Source organism: Penicillium alfredii (assembly GCF_028826965.1).
Source record: "Penicillium alfredii strain IBT 34128 chromosome Unknown utg000011l_segment0_segment0, whole genome shotgun sequence".
Taxonomy (NCBI): domain Eukaryota; kingdom Fungi; phylum Ascomycota; class Eurotiomycetes; order Eurotiales; family Aspergillaceae; genus Penicillium; species Penicillium alfredii.
In genome coordinates, this window is record NW_026622708.1 from 2,754,963 (window position 1) to 2,769,651 (window position 14,689).

At 52.0% G+C, this 14,689-nt stretch overlaps 6 protein-coding genes across 6 annotated transcripts; 2 read left to right on the plus strand and 4 right to left on the minus strand.

The window, feature by feature from the left end:
* Window positions 1–108: 108 nt before the first annotated feature.
* On the minus strand, window positions 109–1,607 carry NUU61_009447 (putative disulfide isomerase; the record flags this gene model as incomplete). The annotated part of the gene is made up of 3 exons (XM_056659972.1): window positions 109–1,348; window positions 1,400–1,407; window positions 1,461–1,607. The coding sequence occupies 3 exons, from the start codon at window positions 1,605–1,607 to the stop codon at window positions 109–111; spliced, it is 1,395 nt and encodes a 464-aa protein (XP_056508265.1).
* A 175-nt stretch (window positions 1,608–1,782) lies between these two features.
* NUU61_009448 (F-box protein) lies at window positions 1,783–3,297 on the plus strand (the record flags this gene model as incomplete). The annotated part of the gene is made up of 1 exon (XM_056659973.1): window positions 1,783–3,297. One exon carries the CDS (start codon window positions 1,783–1,785, stop codon window positions 3,295–3,297), a length of 1,515 nt encoding a protein of 504 aa, XP_056508266.1.
* A 615-nt stretch (window positions 3,298–3,912) lies between these two features.
* On the minus strand, window positions 3,913–4,991 carry NUU61_009449 (J domain-containing protein; the record flags this gene model as incomplete). Its single annotated transcript, XM_056659974.1, has 2 exons — window positions 3,913–4,773; window positions 4,833–4,991. 2 exons carry the CDS (start codon window positions 4,989–4,991, stop codon window positions 3,913–3,915), a joined length of 1,020 nt encoding a protein of 339 aa, XP_056508267.1.
* Window positions 4,992–5,424: 433 nt separating this feature from the next.
* Window positions 5,425–6,628, minus strand: NUU61_009450 (F1F0 ATP synthase subunit gamma; the record flags this gene model as incomplete). The annotated part of the gene is made up of 5 exons (XM_056659975.1): window positions 5,425–5,518; window positions 5,571–5,626; window positions 5,682–5,794; window positions 5,859–6,433; window positions 6,573–6,628. 5 exons carry the CDS (start codon window positions 6,626–6,628, stop codon window positions 5,425–5,427), a joined length of 894 nt encoding a protein of 297 aa, XP_056508268.1.
* A 563-nt stretch (window positions 6,629–7,191) lies between these two features.
* On the plus strand, window positions 7,192–10,303 carry NUU61_009451 (DNA topoisomerase 1; the record flags this gene model as incomplete). Its single annotated transcript, XM_056659976.1, has 6 exons — window positions 7,192–7,246; window positions 7,452–7,690; window positions 7,780–9,303; window positions 9,356–9,595; window positions 9,662–10,111; window positions 10,169–10,303. The coding sequence occupies 6 exons, from the start codon at window positions 7,192–7,194 to the stop codon at window positions 10,301–10,303; spliced, it is 2,643 nt and encodes an 880-aa protein (XP_056508269.1).
* An 801-nt stretch (window positions 10,304–11,104) lies between these two features.
* NUU61_009452 (uncharacterized protein) lies at window positions 11,105–12,268 on the minus strand (the record flags this gene model as incomplete). The annotated part of the gene is made up of 1 exon (XM_056659977.1): window positions 11,105–12,268. The coding sequence occupies one exon, from the start codon at window positions 12,266–12,268 to the stop codon at window positions 11,105–11,107; it is 1,164 nt and encodes a 387-aa protein (XP_056508270.1).
* Between the last annotated feature and the right edge of the window lie 2,421 nt (window positions 12,269–14,689).

Consider the following 14,689-nt stretch of genomic DNA (forward strand, 5'->3'; position numbering starts at 1 on the left):
AGACAATCGAGGTAGAACTGGCATGTACGAGGTAGAAATGCATGGTTTCTCGGGGTGGAGCTATCAAATTATCGAACATACTTGATCCCAGAATGTCAATATTCACTTTTACAGCTCATCGTGCTCCTCGGACTTGGGCTTGGCCTCCGCCTCAGCTTCGGCCTCGACAAAAATGCCGTCCGGCAACTTGTGCTTGGCGCCCTCGCCGAGGCGAATCGCATCCACCCAAGCCTCGACCGCGACAGTGCCGAAGTCCGCGTCGTTGCTGTAGTGGCGCCACCATCCGCGACGGGAATTCAGAGCAACGACCTCGACAGTCTGGCTAGCGGCCAGGCCCAGTCCATTACGGAGGGTCTGCGAGCCAGTGTTGATGGCGGGAACAGCGTACATCGGGAAGATATGAGCGCCACGCTCGGCGTGCTTGTGCGCGATCTCAGCCAGACTAGCGAGCGCGTCGGTGGCCAGCGATGGAAGCGCCGAGTCCGGCTCGCTGGGCTCCGGGAGAAGGACAAGAACGCAAGTGCCTGACTTCGGAGCCAGACAAGCGGACTCAAGGGATTCGGGGGTGGCGAGGGTAGCAATTGGAGGCGCGGCGATGGGGACTTGCGCAGGCTTGGAGTCGGGAGCGTCAGACGAATCAGCAGAGGCGGTAGGTTTGATGTCGTCGGCATCGTCCGCGATAGAGGTGGGTTTGGCGGAGGGCTTGGGCTTGGGCTTGGGCTTAGATTTTGCGCTTGCCGAGGCAGAGGCCAGGGCAGCATCTGGATTGGGTGCAGCGAACTGGCTGAGGAACTCGCTGATGGGCTTTTTCTTTAGCTCACCATCGTAGACCTTGTTCTCGCCGTCGCCCGCAGGGGCCAGGACCAGTGTGGGGAACTCAGAGACATCGAATTTCTCGACAGAGGCGGTCTCCTTGTTCCGCACCTGTGCGAAATCAATCGCGCCCAGGAAGTCAATTGCCAATGCGCGCATAAGCGCACCGGTGGTGCCTTTCTCCGTAAATAGGATGGCCTTGGGCCGCTCCTCGTTCTGCCCCAACCACTTGTCCAGGTCCTTGTCGGTAGCGCGCTTCACATGGTTGGGGATATGGTCTACCACCGCTTCGACGATGGCTTTGGCGCTGCGTGCTCCCTTGTAGTCTTCCACTCGGGGCTTTCCGGGCTTCTTGGATGGGACGACGATCTTGAGGGTTGGGAAACCCTGGACGCCCATTTGGCCACAGAGACCCTTGTTGTCATCGTCGTCACAGTTGACCGCGGCGACCTTAGCCAACCCATCCAGGTTCTGCGCGGCTTTCTCGTAGGCGGGCTTGAGATTCTGGCAGTGACCGCACCAGGGGGCGTAGAATCTGATCGTGTCAGAAGGGACAGAGGGACCATGACAGAAAGAAAGAGCTTACTCTACAATCTATGAAGAAAATTAGCCAATAAATCGAGCGCCTGTCGTAGATTGCCACTTACTGAGGTATGGTTTGAGTTCGCAATCAGCGAGCCATAGTTTTTCTGGTTGACTTGAAGGACCGGCGATTTCTTCGTGTATATTCCATCGGCGTTGACGGGCAAAGCTGCCAAAAGTGACGCGACGAGCAGAAAAGCCGAGCTCTGCATGATGATGGGTGTAGGCAAATCCAAATGGACAGCTATACAAGAGGGTAGAAAAGCATGGGAGAGAAGAAGAAGCGAAAAGGCCAGTTTAAAAGTGGCATGACGCAAGGTGTCCTGAAGCTCTTGGCATGCGGAGAGCGCCTTCTCCAACTGCCATCCTTCCCATGCGTCCCCAACAATGACAGCCCCAACCCAAACGCTGCAGGAAACTCGCAATAATCTGGCCTTTTTGCCCCGGGACATCTTTTGGATGATCCTGGGTTATTTGGCCCCGCGGGATCTGGTTCGCTGCCGCCGCGTTTCACGTTGTTGGAACGAGGCCTTTGGCAACCCGGTTATCTTGCTCCCTCTGGTGAAGAAGCTATTCCCATGGACCAAAGAAGTCCGCGATCTCCAGAATGGTCGCTCAGGCGTAGAAGACACCCGCCATGGGCGTCGGGTCTTTGATCAGGTCGCCTCTCGATATGATCACCTCGAGCGAGGAAAGCCCCGCTCCATCCAAAAATATCGACTATGCGATGATTTTGGCACCTCAGGCGATCGAGAATGGTTTCAGGTCCAGCCATGGGAGTCCCACGCTAGCCACCTGAGACAGATCGTTGACCGCCAGTTCTCCGAGGCATTATGGTCGGTGGAAGACGGGCTGCTAGTGTATCCCAGCGCAGATGACCAATGTCTGGTCCTGATGGACTTGGAGAATGACCGCCGGTTCATGGTACCTTTCACCATCCGCGGCAAAGTTGTCCGTCGCGTTCGGCTGCAGGACCGGTTGTTGGTGGTGGAGTGGGCAGAACCCAAGGCCTTCCACTGGCTAAATGATAGCGATGGAGTGCATCGACACTTCGCCTCATCCTTCGAAGTGACCAGAAATGCAAATCACGGCTGGAGCATCATTCCACGCAATGAATGGAAGATAATGTTCCTCGGCCATCCGCTGAGCGAGCGAGACCGGTTCTTCTCTGCACATAGCAACACGCACTATGTGATTTATATATGGCAACCTAATCGCAGCCTATACACGGCAGACGAAGATGCACCCATCGAGTCGCTGTTTGTCTGGGATATCTCGATGCCATCTTCTTACCGCCCATCGCTAGATCCTACCGGGCGTTTAAGAGAGGAGGAATCTGATCAGCGGCCATCCATTGTGTCACGGTTCGGGTTCCGAGATTTGGAGTTTTTCTCCGTCCGACAACGGGGTTGTCCTAGTATCCAGCGGCTCGAGGTCACCAAGGATGGCCAGGCTGTGGAAATAACAGAGAACATCTGCAACTGGTTGACCGACGAACCTCCCGAGCCATTCGGCCTTCCGCAGACCATCACCACTAGCATCCCACTAACAGGACATGGTCCCCATTGGCGACGACACAGTGAATTTATACTGCCACCGTATCGTGGAAATTGTAGCTTACAAGCAATGCCTCTGAGTTTCTTTGCATTCTTGGTCGAGTCCTGGTTTGGTGTCATCGCCCAGGTCACCGACCAAGAGGCCTGCCTCAGCTTCTGTCTGCACTTCGATCCGATCAATTGGGCTCAAGACCCAACGATCTACCTGAGTATTCAGAATCCTGGCTCACAGGCCACGGCGGAAAACCTGGATTTCACGGGACGAGGCAAAATATGCGGCTGCGAGAGATACTTGCTAGGTGAAAATTGCAACCGGGAGCTGGTCATCTATCGATTTGATCGATGAGTACTGAACTCAACGAGCTATACAACGACACCCACCTATCGCATCCTCTTAGGGGGCCATGCGCAGGGGAATCCATTATACTATTGGAGTGGTCGTTGAATGACGCCTGCTGAAGGTAGCCTTACCATACTGGCCAGCTTCACATTTGGTAGATGTCGACGCTCCTGAACATGCTGTTGAAAACGTGAGCCACTGAGCATTTCGAGCATAGCCTATACAACCTTGCCTGGCATGACACGAAGAAACATGTTTGAATACGACACGTCTGACGAAGGAATGCAACCCACATATAGACTGATGCTTAGAAATTAGAATCAATCGACTTTTTTTTTCTTCAATTGATGCCTTAATCTGGAACTAACTGGCATAGGGCACATCACCGTTGGTTATGAAAACAAATAGTCGACTTGGGGAAAAGCATTCGTAGCGGCGTGGCCCTACTGAACGAGTAAACACTGCTCTCCACCGTCCATGACATGCTACGTAACATGGAAATCGCCGTGGAAGAACGAAAAGGAAAAGAAACCCCAGGATCAATGATCTGACGTCGCAGTGACTTCCGAATATCTCGCAAATTGTACCGGACGCACGCCTGGATGCCACGGCCTGGGCAAGTCAGGACACAGATGGGCAACCATTGGTAACAGAACTCGCACCGGGGCGAGTCAAACCTTTGATCCAAGATCCCACGTGAGAACAAGAATGTGGATCAGACTGACTAGACACCGGCTGAGCATTAGGGAACGATAGACGAGCACCCTCAAGCCAGCCGCAGAAGGTTCCCAGCACCATGCAATGGAGCTTGGCGTGCATGTCCTCAGTCGTGTAGTGGCCACGACCATCAATGCGTTTGGCTTGGAAGTATGCCCTCAATGAATCCAGTGGGGCATTGGCGTTGGTATCAAGATGCACTTCAGCGACTTCGTCGGACTGGTGGATATTGAGTCGATTGTTCGATTCATCGTCATCAGTGGTTTCCATGTTACTGTCTTGAGCGAGGCAGCCAGAGCCCTCGTCATCTTCAAGTGTGAGATCAGTGAAAAGGTAGCGGTAGCAGTCGCAGACGTCACCATTGTGAAAACAGAATTCAGCAGTTGCATATTCAGTCGCCTGGTCGAGCTCGACGCCCTCTTCCCCGTCTTCTAGTTCCACATCGGTCTCGTTCCCTGTTGTCTCGTCCAGCCCTTCCTGCTGCATTGCCTCTTTACGCATTTTCTCCTTTGCCTTTTCTAATTCCGGGTCGATGCCGGCATAATCGGCCTCCCATATTTCAAGCGTGTAGGTGTTTGTAGACTCGGGTTTCTCTTCGCTCGGGTCGCAGCAAGGCTGAAGAGTTTCCATTGACCACGGATCCACGTATACCGTTCCTCTCGCGCAACCTGCTTCATATCGGCTGTCTCTTTTATCGATACCCTGCAAGTGGTCATATCTGCGGCGTCGATCGGGGTCCCGGAGGGTGTCCACTGCCTCATAGATCTGTTGGCCATGAGCTGATTAGTTACCAGGATCTGAAAGCACAAGTGGGAGTGAATTACACGTTGAAACTTCCCCAGAGAGGCAGCGTCAGTGCCGGCTTTGTCTGGATGGTGTTTCAGTGCGAGCTTCTGGTAAGCATCGTTGATATTTTTGGTTGTAGCTCGATGGGACACACCTAGGGTGGCATAGAAATCGACAGCAACTCGAATTGACGACATATCAAGTAATGCAAGCAGGTATCTCACTCTCGAGTGTGTTGTCTTGGGAAGACTTGGACAAGGAGAGGAGGTTGGTGTTGCAGATAACCCCAGTCGTGAGCCTGGATCAAATCAGTCTAAAAAGAAGCTGGCTCTCTTGAAGAAAAAGGAGATGACGGGTTGGTTTGTGGGGGAGGAAAAGAAGGGCATAATGATAGAGAAATGGTGTAGAAGGGAGGCAGCGCACAGATTCAGGCAAAGTCGTGAGACGGAAAGAGCCTGGCAAGACATCACGGTATCCGGTACTCGCCGTCACGACCACTTACGGTGGGAATTGACCCCATGACACAAAGGAGATAGAAATGGATTGACACTGATTTTACACAAGCAGAAGGCTGATCTAAATATGAACAAGTCTACACTAAGGACGACTTCTTCGTGTAGAAGGGTGCTTCTACATGTCCGCACTAGCGGTGGCACCAGTGATGATCTCGACCAGCTCTCCGGTAATGGCGGCTTGACGCTGACGGTTGTACAAGATCTGGAACCTAAGGGGTGGTTAGTCACGACAATCTGTAAAAACAGGGAACGTAGTCATACTTGTTGATCATCTCACCGGCGTTCTTGGAGGCGTTCTCCATAGCATTACGACGAGCCTGGGGGTAAGGTTAGCGGATCAGTTTTGGATTGAACCTGGAAGAAAATGCGTACCGAGATCTCGCAAGCATGGCCCTCGGCCATGGCCCAGAAGAGGTTGTTGGCAAGGGCGTATTCACGAAGGCTAGCCAGAGCCTCATCGTCAACCTCGAAAGACGAGATGTTGGCTGGAAGAGAAACAGTGGCATTAGCATTGAAAATATGAGTGTCTGAGAAAGTTGGAATACGCACGAGACTGGGTAATGGCCTCCTCAGAGTAGGCCTCGATCGCGGTAGCCTCGTAGCTCTGGGCGTTGATGAACGAGTTGTAAATGATGCGGACGCTAGCGTAGTCGGTCGGCAGTAGAGCGATCTGGTCGGCGACGGCCTGAGCATCGGCGAAGGTGGGGATGTCCTTGCAGACATTGGAGAAGCTCAGGACAATCTTGTCGGCGGCGACACGGGACAGCTGAGCCTTGGCCTTCTCACCCATGATGACAATGTCGGCGTTGGGAGTGTTTTCCAAAATACGGCGGGTGGCCTTGGTCAGACCCGAGTGGATACCACCGCAAAGACCCTTGTCGGAACTGGCAACGACCAGCAGAGTCTTCTTGTCGTCCAGCGGCTTGGTCTCGGCCTTCTCGAAGACGGTGTTGGAGGTCTGACCGTAGGCGCGGGACTCATCCATAGCCTTCTGGGCACGGGTGAGACGGGTAGACGCAACAATCTTCATGGTGTTGGTGATCTTCTCGATGTTCTTGATGGACTTGAGACGGCCCTCGATCTCACGCAGAGTCGCGAAGTTGGCGGCATTGGGCGGGGCAGTGCTAAATTCCTAGTTAGCAACTCGAATTGTGTTTCAAATCTCCAGGCCAGACAATATCTGGCTGGGGCCGCAGCGAGGTAGTTGCGTCGGGTGCTCCGGGTAAAAGGGCAGCTGGCACGAGGCGGGTTCCGAGGACTTACCGGGTCACGGCAGCACTGCCAGCCCTCAGGGCCGGGCGAACAGCACGGGTAAGCATGGTGCAAGAGATTGGAAGAGGATTGAGGATGGCAGATGGGGACTGCGAAAGGGAGGGGTGGAGAGTAGGGAGGGTCACTCGTTCGACGCAGAAGCCTCGCTCGGGATGGAAGTGCGAAGTTGAACTCCTGGGTCCGTCCGCCTGCCGTGGGAGGGCGCGCTAAACCCAAGTAGGCAATTCTCTACGGCGAGCCATTCCGACATTCGGCGCATGTGGCAGCCTGTAAGTTCAGGCAGCCCATCGACGAGTGGTCACGGCCTCGTTTTCCATTCCATTCCTCGCTCATTTCCCCCAACCTCTTCTACTTTCTCGACTTTTCTCACCTCATCTTCCTCACCTTCCACGTCTCCCCATTAACCCCCTTCCCCCTTGGCATCATTGATGCATCATCCCTCTTTTTGTAGTCTCTTCTCTCTTCATTGGCCAGAATTTGCTCGACTTCATCGTTCTATCAGGTGTCGGCTCTGTTTGCCCGGCGCGGCGCACGAGGTCATCTCCCCTTCGCGACTCGGTATTTTCACTCTCAGACTCGCCTTCGCCTTCCAGGGCTTCGAGCTGCCATCATGAGCTCCTCCGAGGACGATACCCCCCTCGTACGCGCGAATGGTCGTGCTAATGGTAAGCTCCCCTCGGGTGACTCGGTTGCATCTATGCGCTCCCTCGGCTTTTTTTTCTCTGTTTTTCATCGCAACCCGTCACTTTTTCCTTTCATTCCCCCCTATCCCCGCTATTCCTCACTAGCTCTGGCTCTTGATTCTTGCATTTAATTTCAAATTGACCTTGGTTAACATGCCGTCCTCTATTCTAGCCAACCCTCCTTCAGCGAAGAGCAACGTGAAGTCCCCTGACGTCAAAATGGAAGATGCCAGTGCCCCAATAGCCAATGGTCACATCGACCCCGGTGTCTCTATTCGGTTTGGCCCCGTGCAAGACAAGGACGTCAACATGGAGGACGCTGAGGGCGATGCGCGTGGGCTCAGCAAGCGCAAATCCCGTGCAAGTGTGGATCAGAAGAAGTTCTATATAGAACCTGAATCGAGTGAGGAAGAGGATCAACCATTGGTACGCTACGCTCCATGATGATATCGTCTACGTTCTACCCTCCGCGACTCTAGCGTCGCTGTTGATTTCAGCGGCTGACCATTCGACAGAGCAAACGTCGCCGGACGTCGGTGAAGCACGAGGATCCCGAAACAGACGACGATGTGCCTCTGGCACTCAACGGAAGAAAGCTGCCCAAGGCTTCCGAGACGGCTATCGGGGACGAGTCGGACTCGGATGTTCCAATCGAAAGAAAGCTTTCTGCCGAAAAGAAGAAGATTGAACAGAACGCGGCCAAGGACGCAAAAGCTACGCGGAAACCTGCAGCTCCGAAGAAGGAGGCCAAGCCCGCGGCAGCCAAAAAGCAGACCAACGGTGTCAAGAAGGAACCCCTTGACAACAAGGCCGCTCTGAAAAAAGTGAAAGCAGAGCCAGTGACCCCTAAGAAGAGCAAGGGCAAAGCCACCGCAGTCAAGGCAGAGAGCGAGGACGCGGATGAGAAAGAGGAAGAAGATGAATACCGGTGGTGGGAAGACCCCACCAAGAGCGATGGGACCACCAAATGGACGACGCTGGAGCACAACGGCGTGGTTTTCCCTCCTCCGTATGAACCATTACCCAAGAACGTCAAAATGAAGTATGACGGAATTCCAGTCACGCTCGCGCCTGAAGCCGAAGAGGTTGCTGGGTTTTTCGGAACCATGCTTAATTCCACCCACAATGTGGAGAACCCTGTGTTCCAGAAAAACTTCTTCATGGACTTCAAGGATATTCTCAAGGAGACCGGGGGTGCGAAAGATTCCAAAGGCAACAAGGTTGACATCAAGGAGTTTTCCAAGTGCGACTTCAAGCCTATGTTCGAGTTCTTCGATGCCCAGCGTGACGAAAAGAGAAACCTGCCTGCGGCCGAGAAAAAGCGCCTCAAAGCTGAGAAAGATGAGCAAGAGGGTCCTTACATGTTCTGCACTTGGGACGGTCGCAAGCAGAAGGTAGGAAACTTCCGTGTGGAACCTCCTTCGCTCTTCCGTGGACGAGGCGAGCACCCCAAAACTGGCCGTGTCAAGACCAGAGTGCAGCCTGAGCAAATCACCATCAACATCGGCAAGGAGGCCAAGGTCCCGCCACCCCCAGAAGGCCACCGCTGGAAGGAGGTGAAACATGACCGAGAAGGGACTTGGCTTGCTATGTGGCAGGAGAACATCAACGGCAACTACAAGTATGTGATGTTGGCCGCCAATTCCGACGTCAAAGGACAAAGCGATTACAAGAAATTCGAGAAGGCCCGTGAGCTCAAGAAATACATCGACCGGATTCGCAAGGACTACCAAAAGAACCTCAAGCATGACATGATGGTGGAGCGCCAAAAGGCCACAGCTGTTTACCTCATTGATCAATTTGCTCTCCGTGCCGGAAATGAGAAAGGTGAAGATGAGGCGGAAACTGTTGGCTGCTGCTCTCTCAAGTACGAAAACATCACTCTCAAGCCGCCGAACACGGTCGTTTTCGATTTCCTGGGTAAGGATAGCATTCGGTTTTATGACGAGGTCAAGGTGGACCCGCAAGTTTTCAAGAATTTGAAAATCTTTAAGAAGGCCCCCAAGAAAAATGGAGACGAGGTTTTTGACCGGTTGACGGTATGAATGCCCCCCGGTGGACAAGCTTGGACGCAACTGACCCAGAACAAAGACTTCTGCTCTCAACAAGCACCTTCAGAACTACATGCCGGGCTTGACTGCTAAGGTGTTCCGTACCTACAACGCTTCCTTTACCATGGGCAACCTGCTGAGGGAAATGAAAGCCACGGGTACAGTCGCCGAGAAAGTCAAGGCGTACAATGATGCGAACCGCAAGGTTGCTATCCTTTGTAACCACAAGCGAACCGTCACCGCCGGGCATGCGAACCAGATGGAGAAGATGAGCGAACGGGTAAGTTTTTGTCACTTTACTCCCGTTAGTCAGGGACGACTAATGATGGTTGTATTTTACCAACAGATCAAAGGACTTCGCTACCAAAAGTGGCGGATGAAGCAGCAGATGCTCGATCTGGAGCCCAGCCTGAAGAAAAAGAAGGGCGCCTCATTCTTTGAATTGGACGAGGATCTCGACCAGGACTGGGTCAAGGAGCACCAAGCTTTCCTTATGGAGGAACAGACTCAGAAAATAAAGAAGAAGTTCGAGAAAGACAACGAGAAGCGGGTCGCCGAGGGCGAGAAGGAGATGAAGGCTTCTGAACTCGAGGAGCGCCTGCAGGTCGTCAAAGAGATGGATAAGAAATTCAATAAGGAGAACAAGACCGGCAAGGTGGAGGCTGAGGGCAGGGGGCCTTCGGTTGAAAAGCTTGAGGCCAACATTGTCAAGCTTGACCAGCGCGTCGAGAACATGTCCGTCCAGGCCCAGGATAAAGAAGACAACAAAGAGGTCGCGCTGGGAACTTCGAAGATCGTGAGTTTCTTGGTCTGGCTGCTGGCACTACTGCGCATTGACTAACAGTTTCTCCAGAACTACATTGATCCCCGTCTCTCTGTTGTTTTCAGCAAGAAGTTTGACGTGCCCATTGAGAAGTTCTTTTCCAAGGCCCTCCGTGAGAAGTTCGAGTGGGCCATCAAGTCGGTTGAAGAGGATTGGGAGTTCTAATAGGCTCCCGGTCTTACCCTTATCCTGCGCAACGCCTGTGCAGGCACCTGTTATTTTGCCTTCTCGTACAATATTTCTTTGCTTCTCTGGTCCCAACACCAGCGCTTCTCCGGTGGACAGGTGATTGGCTTGTTTTCTTGTTTTCTCTTTTTCGTGTTCTTTTCCCACATAGCACCTTGAATTGATTTGGTCCAGGGGAAAGAGGAGGTAGATGCAGTGATATTGAACATCTCGGCAGTTGATCTGGGGAGATGCGCCGGTGGAGGTTGACAGAATCTGGGTTATAAAAGATGAATAAGGCAAGAAAAGACGACCAAAAGAGAAAGACGCATCTCATTCCGCTGATTTGGTGACTGGGTTATGGAGCTGCTATTGCAACATCTTCATCTCACTCTGATCTACCATTCAGCTAACATACATTCAAAATCAAAATGGCTTCAATTGGGATCTGGTTATTCCGGCATAGTCCACGGTGCCATGGACTTGAAACGTAATCAGAACCAGCTATCAAAAAGATTCAAGAAAAAACATGCAACCAAGATTCGCGTCTTTTAGTTGATGGTACATACTCCTAAGTGACTATCTAACACCCCATTTTAACATGCCACGCCCAATGCTATATTGCCATAACTGATGGGACCAAAACAGGGAGAAAAGAGGCCAAAGGTCAGATCAACTCCATGGTCAACAATGGGTTTTATTCTTCTATGCATGAAAACACCGGGAAATGCATAAGAAATATTTTGACGCCGGCCCAGCTAGTTTTGACAAAACATCCTCGAATCAACAACGCACGCCAGCTTAAGTTGCCCGCGCACAACTCTCCAGAAAGGTCTCATTGCGGCCATAATGATGATTCGGATTCGTGGTTTGGTAGTAGTAGGACGTAATACCCCAGTGCCACTTGTCGTCGGTGTCCTGGACAAAGAAGTCCAGGCAGAACATGCCTTCCTGGCCTTGTTTCAGCGCAGGCTGCATGCGCGGAAGCGTCGCCCGCGCAGCATCGCCCAATGCTTGTTTCTCGTGGCCGAGCTTCAGGGAGTCGTTCTTCAATTGCACATGCTTCAAGGATTCCAGATTCATCCGGTAGACGGTCCCACTAAAAAATCCGTCGTTTTTCTTCGACGGCACCTCTTCACCGGCGCATTCGATGTAGTTGTCGTTGAAGTGGTCCTGGACGGGGTTGATATGAATGTCACGGCGTCGACGCGAAGGGGTGCGGAAGTCAAAGTCGAGAGGAGTGTGATGGATCGCGTGTATGTCGCCGGCGCCGTTTCGTCGGTGGAGACTGCCCGTGCTGGGGGAGTCATACCACACACGGTGCGGCACACAGTTCAAGTCCGCGTCGTCTTCACAGCTTTTCTCGCCGAGCAATGATGGATGTCCGTCGTTGGAATGCCGGCGGTCTTTTCCTTTTCGTCGGGGCAGACCCAGCTCTGGGTCGTCCTCTTGGCGATAGGCCCAGAGTTGGGCCCTCATGGCTTGCATGCGGGACATTCGCTCCAGGTCAGGATCCATGCCGTCGTACTCGGTGCCCTCGGTGCCATGTAACCCTTCCGTGCGTGAGGCTCTCCCGGTTCCATAGATCCCGACCAAGACGAACAGAACGCCAAAGAATGTGTATAATACCCTCTCGATTTGTACCTCGACAAATGCGGCAATACATGCCTTTTCCCATCCGCCTGGAGCTTCTCCCTTGGCGTTGGCACATGCGGTACTCATTGAATATCCGGCGAGCAGGGACTGGGTTCCCAGGAACCCAACTCCTAGGGTGATCAGGAATATGGCAGGTAGCGTTGGGCGTCGTTTACCGAGTTGTGTCGTATCCTGCCTCTTTGGGTAGGTATCTACCTCTCCCGTGCTTCGAGGTACGAGATCTTGCGAGTGAGCTGGGTAGGCAGAGGTGGGATCAGGAAGCGCAACGAAAACGGCTAGGGCTAGCAAGCAGCCAAAAAGTAGAGGCATCTTTGCTATGTGCATTGTGTAAAGCAGAATGGAGGGATAACAGCAGAGGAAACATAAGAGAAAAAGAGAAACGACAAAAAGAGCAGCACTGACAGCGCTATGAGAGAAAAAACAGGGGAAAAAAAGAAACTTCCTTGGGGGCACTACATTTACCCTCATCTTATACGCTGGTGGAACTACTGGAATCAATTGGCTCACCCTGAGTCTCTACAAACACCGAAATCCTGCGCACCCCCCCCCCCCCCCCCCTCCCCGTGAGGTGACCTCAATGAGAGAGTGGAATGAATGGGGGCGCTCAAGTGTGGAGGCCTGTCCATGCAAGTTGGTTCAGAGGGCCTATAGGGAGAGTTGTATTGAGACTTGGCCTGTGGACGATATTTATCCGCCACAGTCTACAGTGGCAATGATTTACCCACCAGAAAAGTTGAATGGATCCTCCAGGAGGCCCCCAAAAGAACACTGGGAAGAGTTTCCCGATTCTCTCTCAGCCAGGCCATCCTGGATGTACACTTTCTGGAGTATCAAGAATGAAGGATGGACAAGCATCGGCTGGGGCAAAGCAACATCATGCGTATAGACGATGGGTTTAGTGCTTTCAAGGAAGAATGGGCGATGTCAAAGCAACAGCCTAGGACACCGGATTGGGATTCACGAGTGGGTCAGCAATTCTAGTAGAATTTGGGCTCACTTTCAAACGTTGAATCCGGATAAGATCGCCGGGGCCAGGGAATCACACAAGCGCGAGCTATGCTATATAAAACTCAGTGGAGTCCCCTTTACCTGCCAGCATCGACTGGCGGGTTGTTTTCTCCATTGTTGCGCCCCATCGTAGCCCAATACAGTTCAACTGCCCTAGCGCCCAGGGGGACATGATTCTGAGGCTATATGGGATTCCTCTTTTGGAGATCTATCATGCGACAGGCGTGGTTCATTTATGGAGGTTGTTGAGGATCCAGATTTGTTTTAGTCTACCCTCGCATTTGCATGCAAATCCATTCTAAATATGGGGATATTCCACTGGTGGATGGTTTCATGAGTGCAGTGAAAAGATTTTCATGAGCTGGCGCAGATCCTGTTTGGGCCCCGAGGCCCACTGGTTGACTTTTTAGTATGCCCCATATTATTTATTTGTGTACAGTATGCCTGGAAGAGGAAAGAAGAAGAGTACAGAGAGTGGAACTTTTCTTTTCTTTTTCTGGTTTGCCCGTGGCTTGGTTTCTTTTTCTTTTCCTTCACGGTGTTGACGGTGGATAGATATTTCCCGAGGGTTGAGCTGTGACTTTCGGGCTTGAGATTACTGTGGATACGCTTACAGTGGAAGCATCATAGTGGCAGAAATATCAATCCTGATCGCTTAAGAGAGGATGGCCCTAAAAAAAAAAGGGTTGACTAGCCACCTGGATTGGGGCCGCGCCTTTTGCGAAAACAAATAAACAAAGACACTCAGGGGTGGTAGGAGAGACTCATTGCAGTCTCTTTCCCTCTCTTCCGTGATTTAATACTTTAAGATCTCCATTTCTTCAGTAGTTTAGTCTGTCGATCAGCCGATTTGATTCTTCGCTCCTTCTACCTGCGGGCCAATGACAAGCGCCGATTAGGGTTATCGTTACTGTCGACAAGGCTCGCCATCACTCCACCCAGTGAGCTAAATTGGACTCGCATTATAACCATGGCGAGGATGAGAAAATGGGGGTAGGAGATTGTTCATAATTAAAATTCACTATGGTTTTGGCCCAGCCCAGATGCACTCGTTACCTAGCCCTAGATAATGCCTACCTAGGTACCGAGGTATACGGCTCGAGGTATACTATCTATGACGACCCAGCTTGAAATGGCAGACCGTATAACTGTACTTGAATCAAGGCATTCTATCATGATCGATGCTACTAGGATAAAAATCCATGACCGACCGGAGGGCTTGAACGAGGTCGCCTCCCCGCTAATTGGGACTGATGTGAACCCAATAGCTTATGAGCCCTTTCGCTTAATATCCAATGATGAATACCTACAAAGTAGGCAGGTTAGCTTGTTTGAATATATTCACTTTATTTGTGAGTCAAGATGAGCGTAAAATGATCAAACATTGTAGTGCAGTAAGAAACCGTGGTGCGATATAGAAGATAAGAGTCAGTAAGCCTGCTCTTCACGCACCATGGCTGGAAGCAACGGAGATGCCAACAACACATGATTCATTGAGGGAGCGGAATAAATATATACCACCTTATATAGCTAATGGGGTACAACGGTGGCCCTGTCAATAGCCAACGTACTGTAATCAACCCGACGTTCATCCAGTTGCCCTTCAATTCAACTCTTTGGGTAGAGCAGATCGGGAGAGCCAATCGGGCCACAGGGACGGGAAGAGTGCTGTGCCTGGTGCAGAAGATTAGTTTGAGAGCGGTAAGAGACTATAATGCTCTG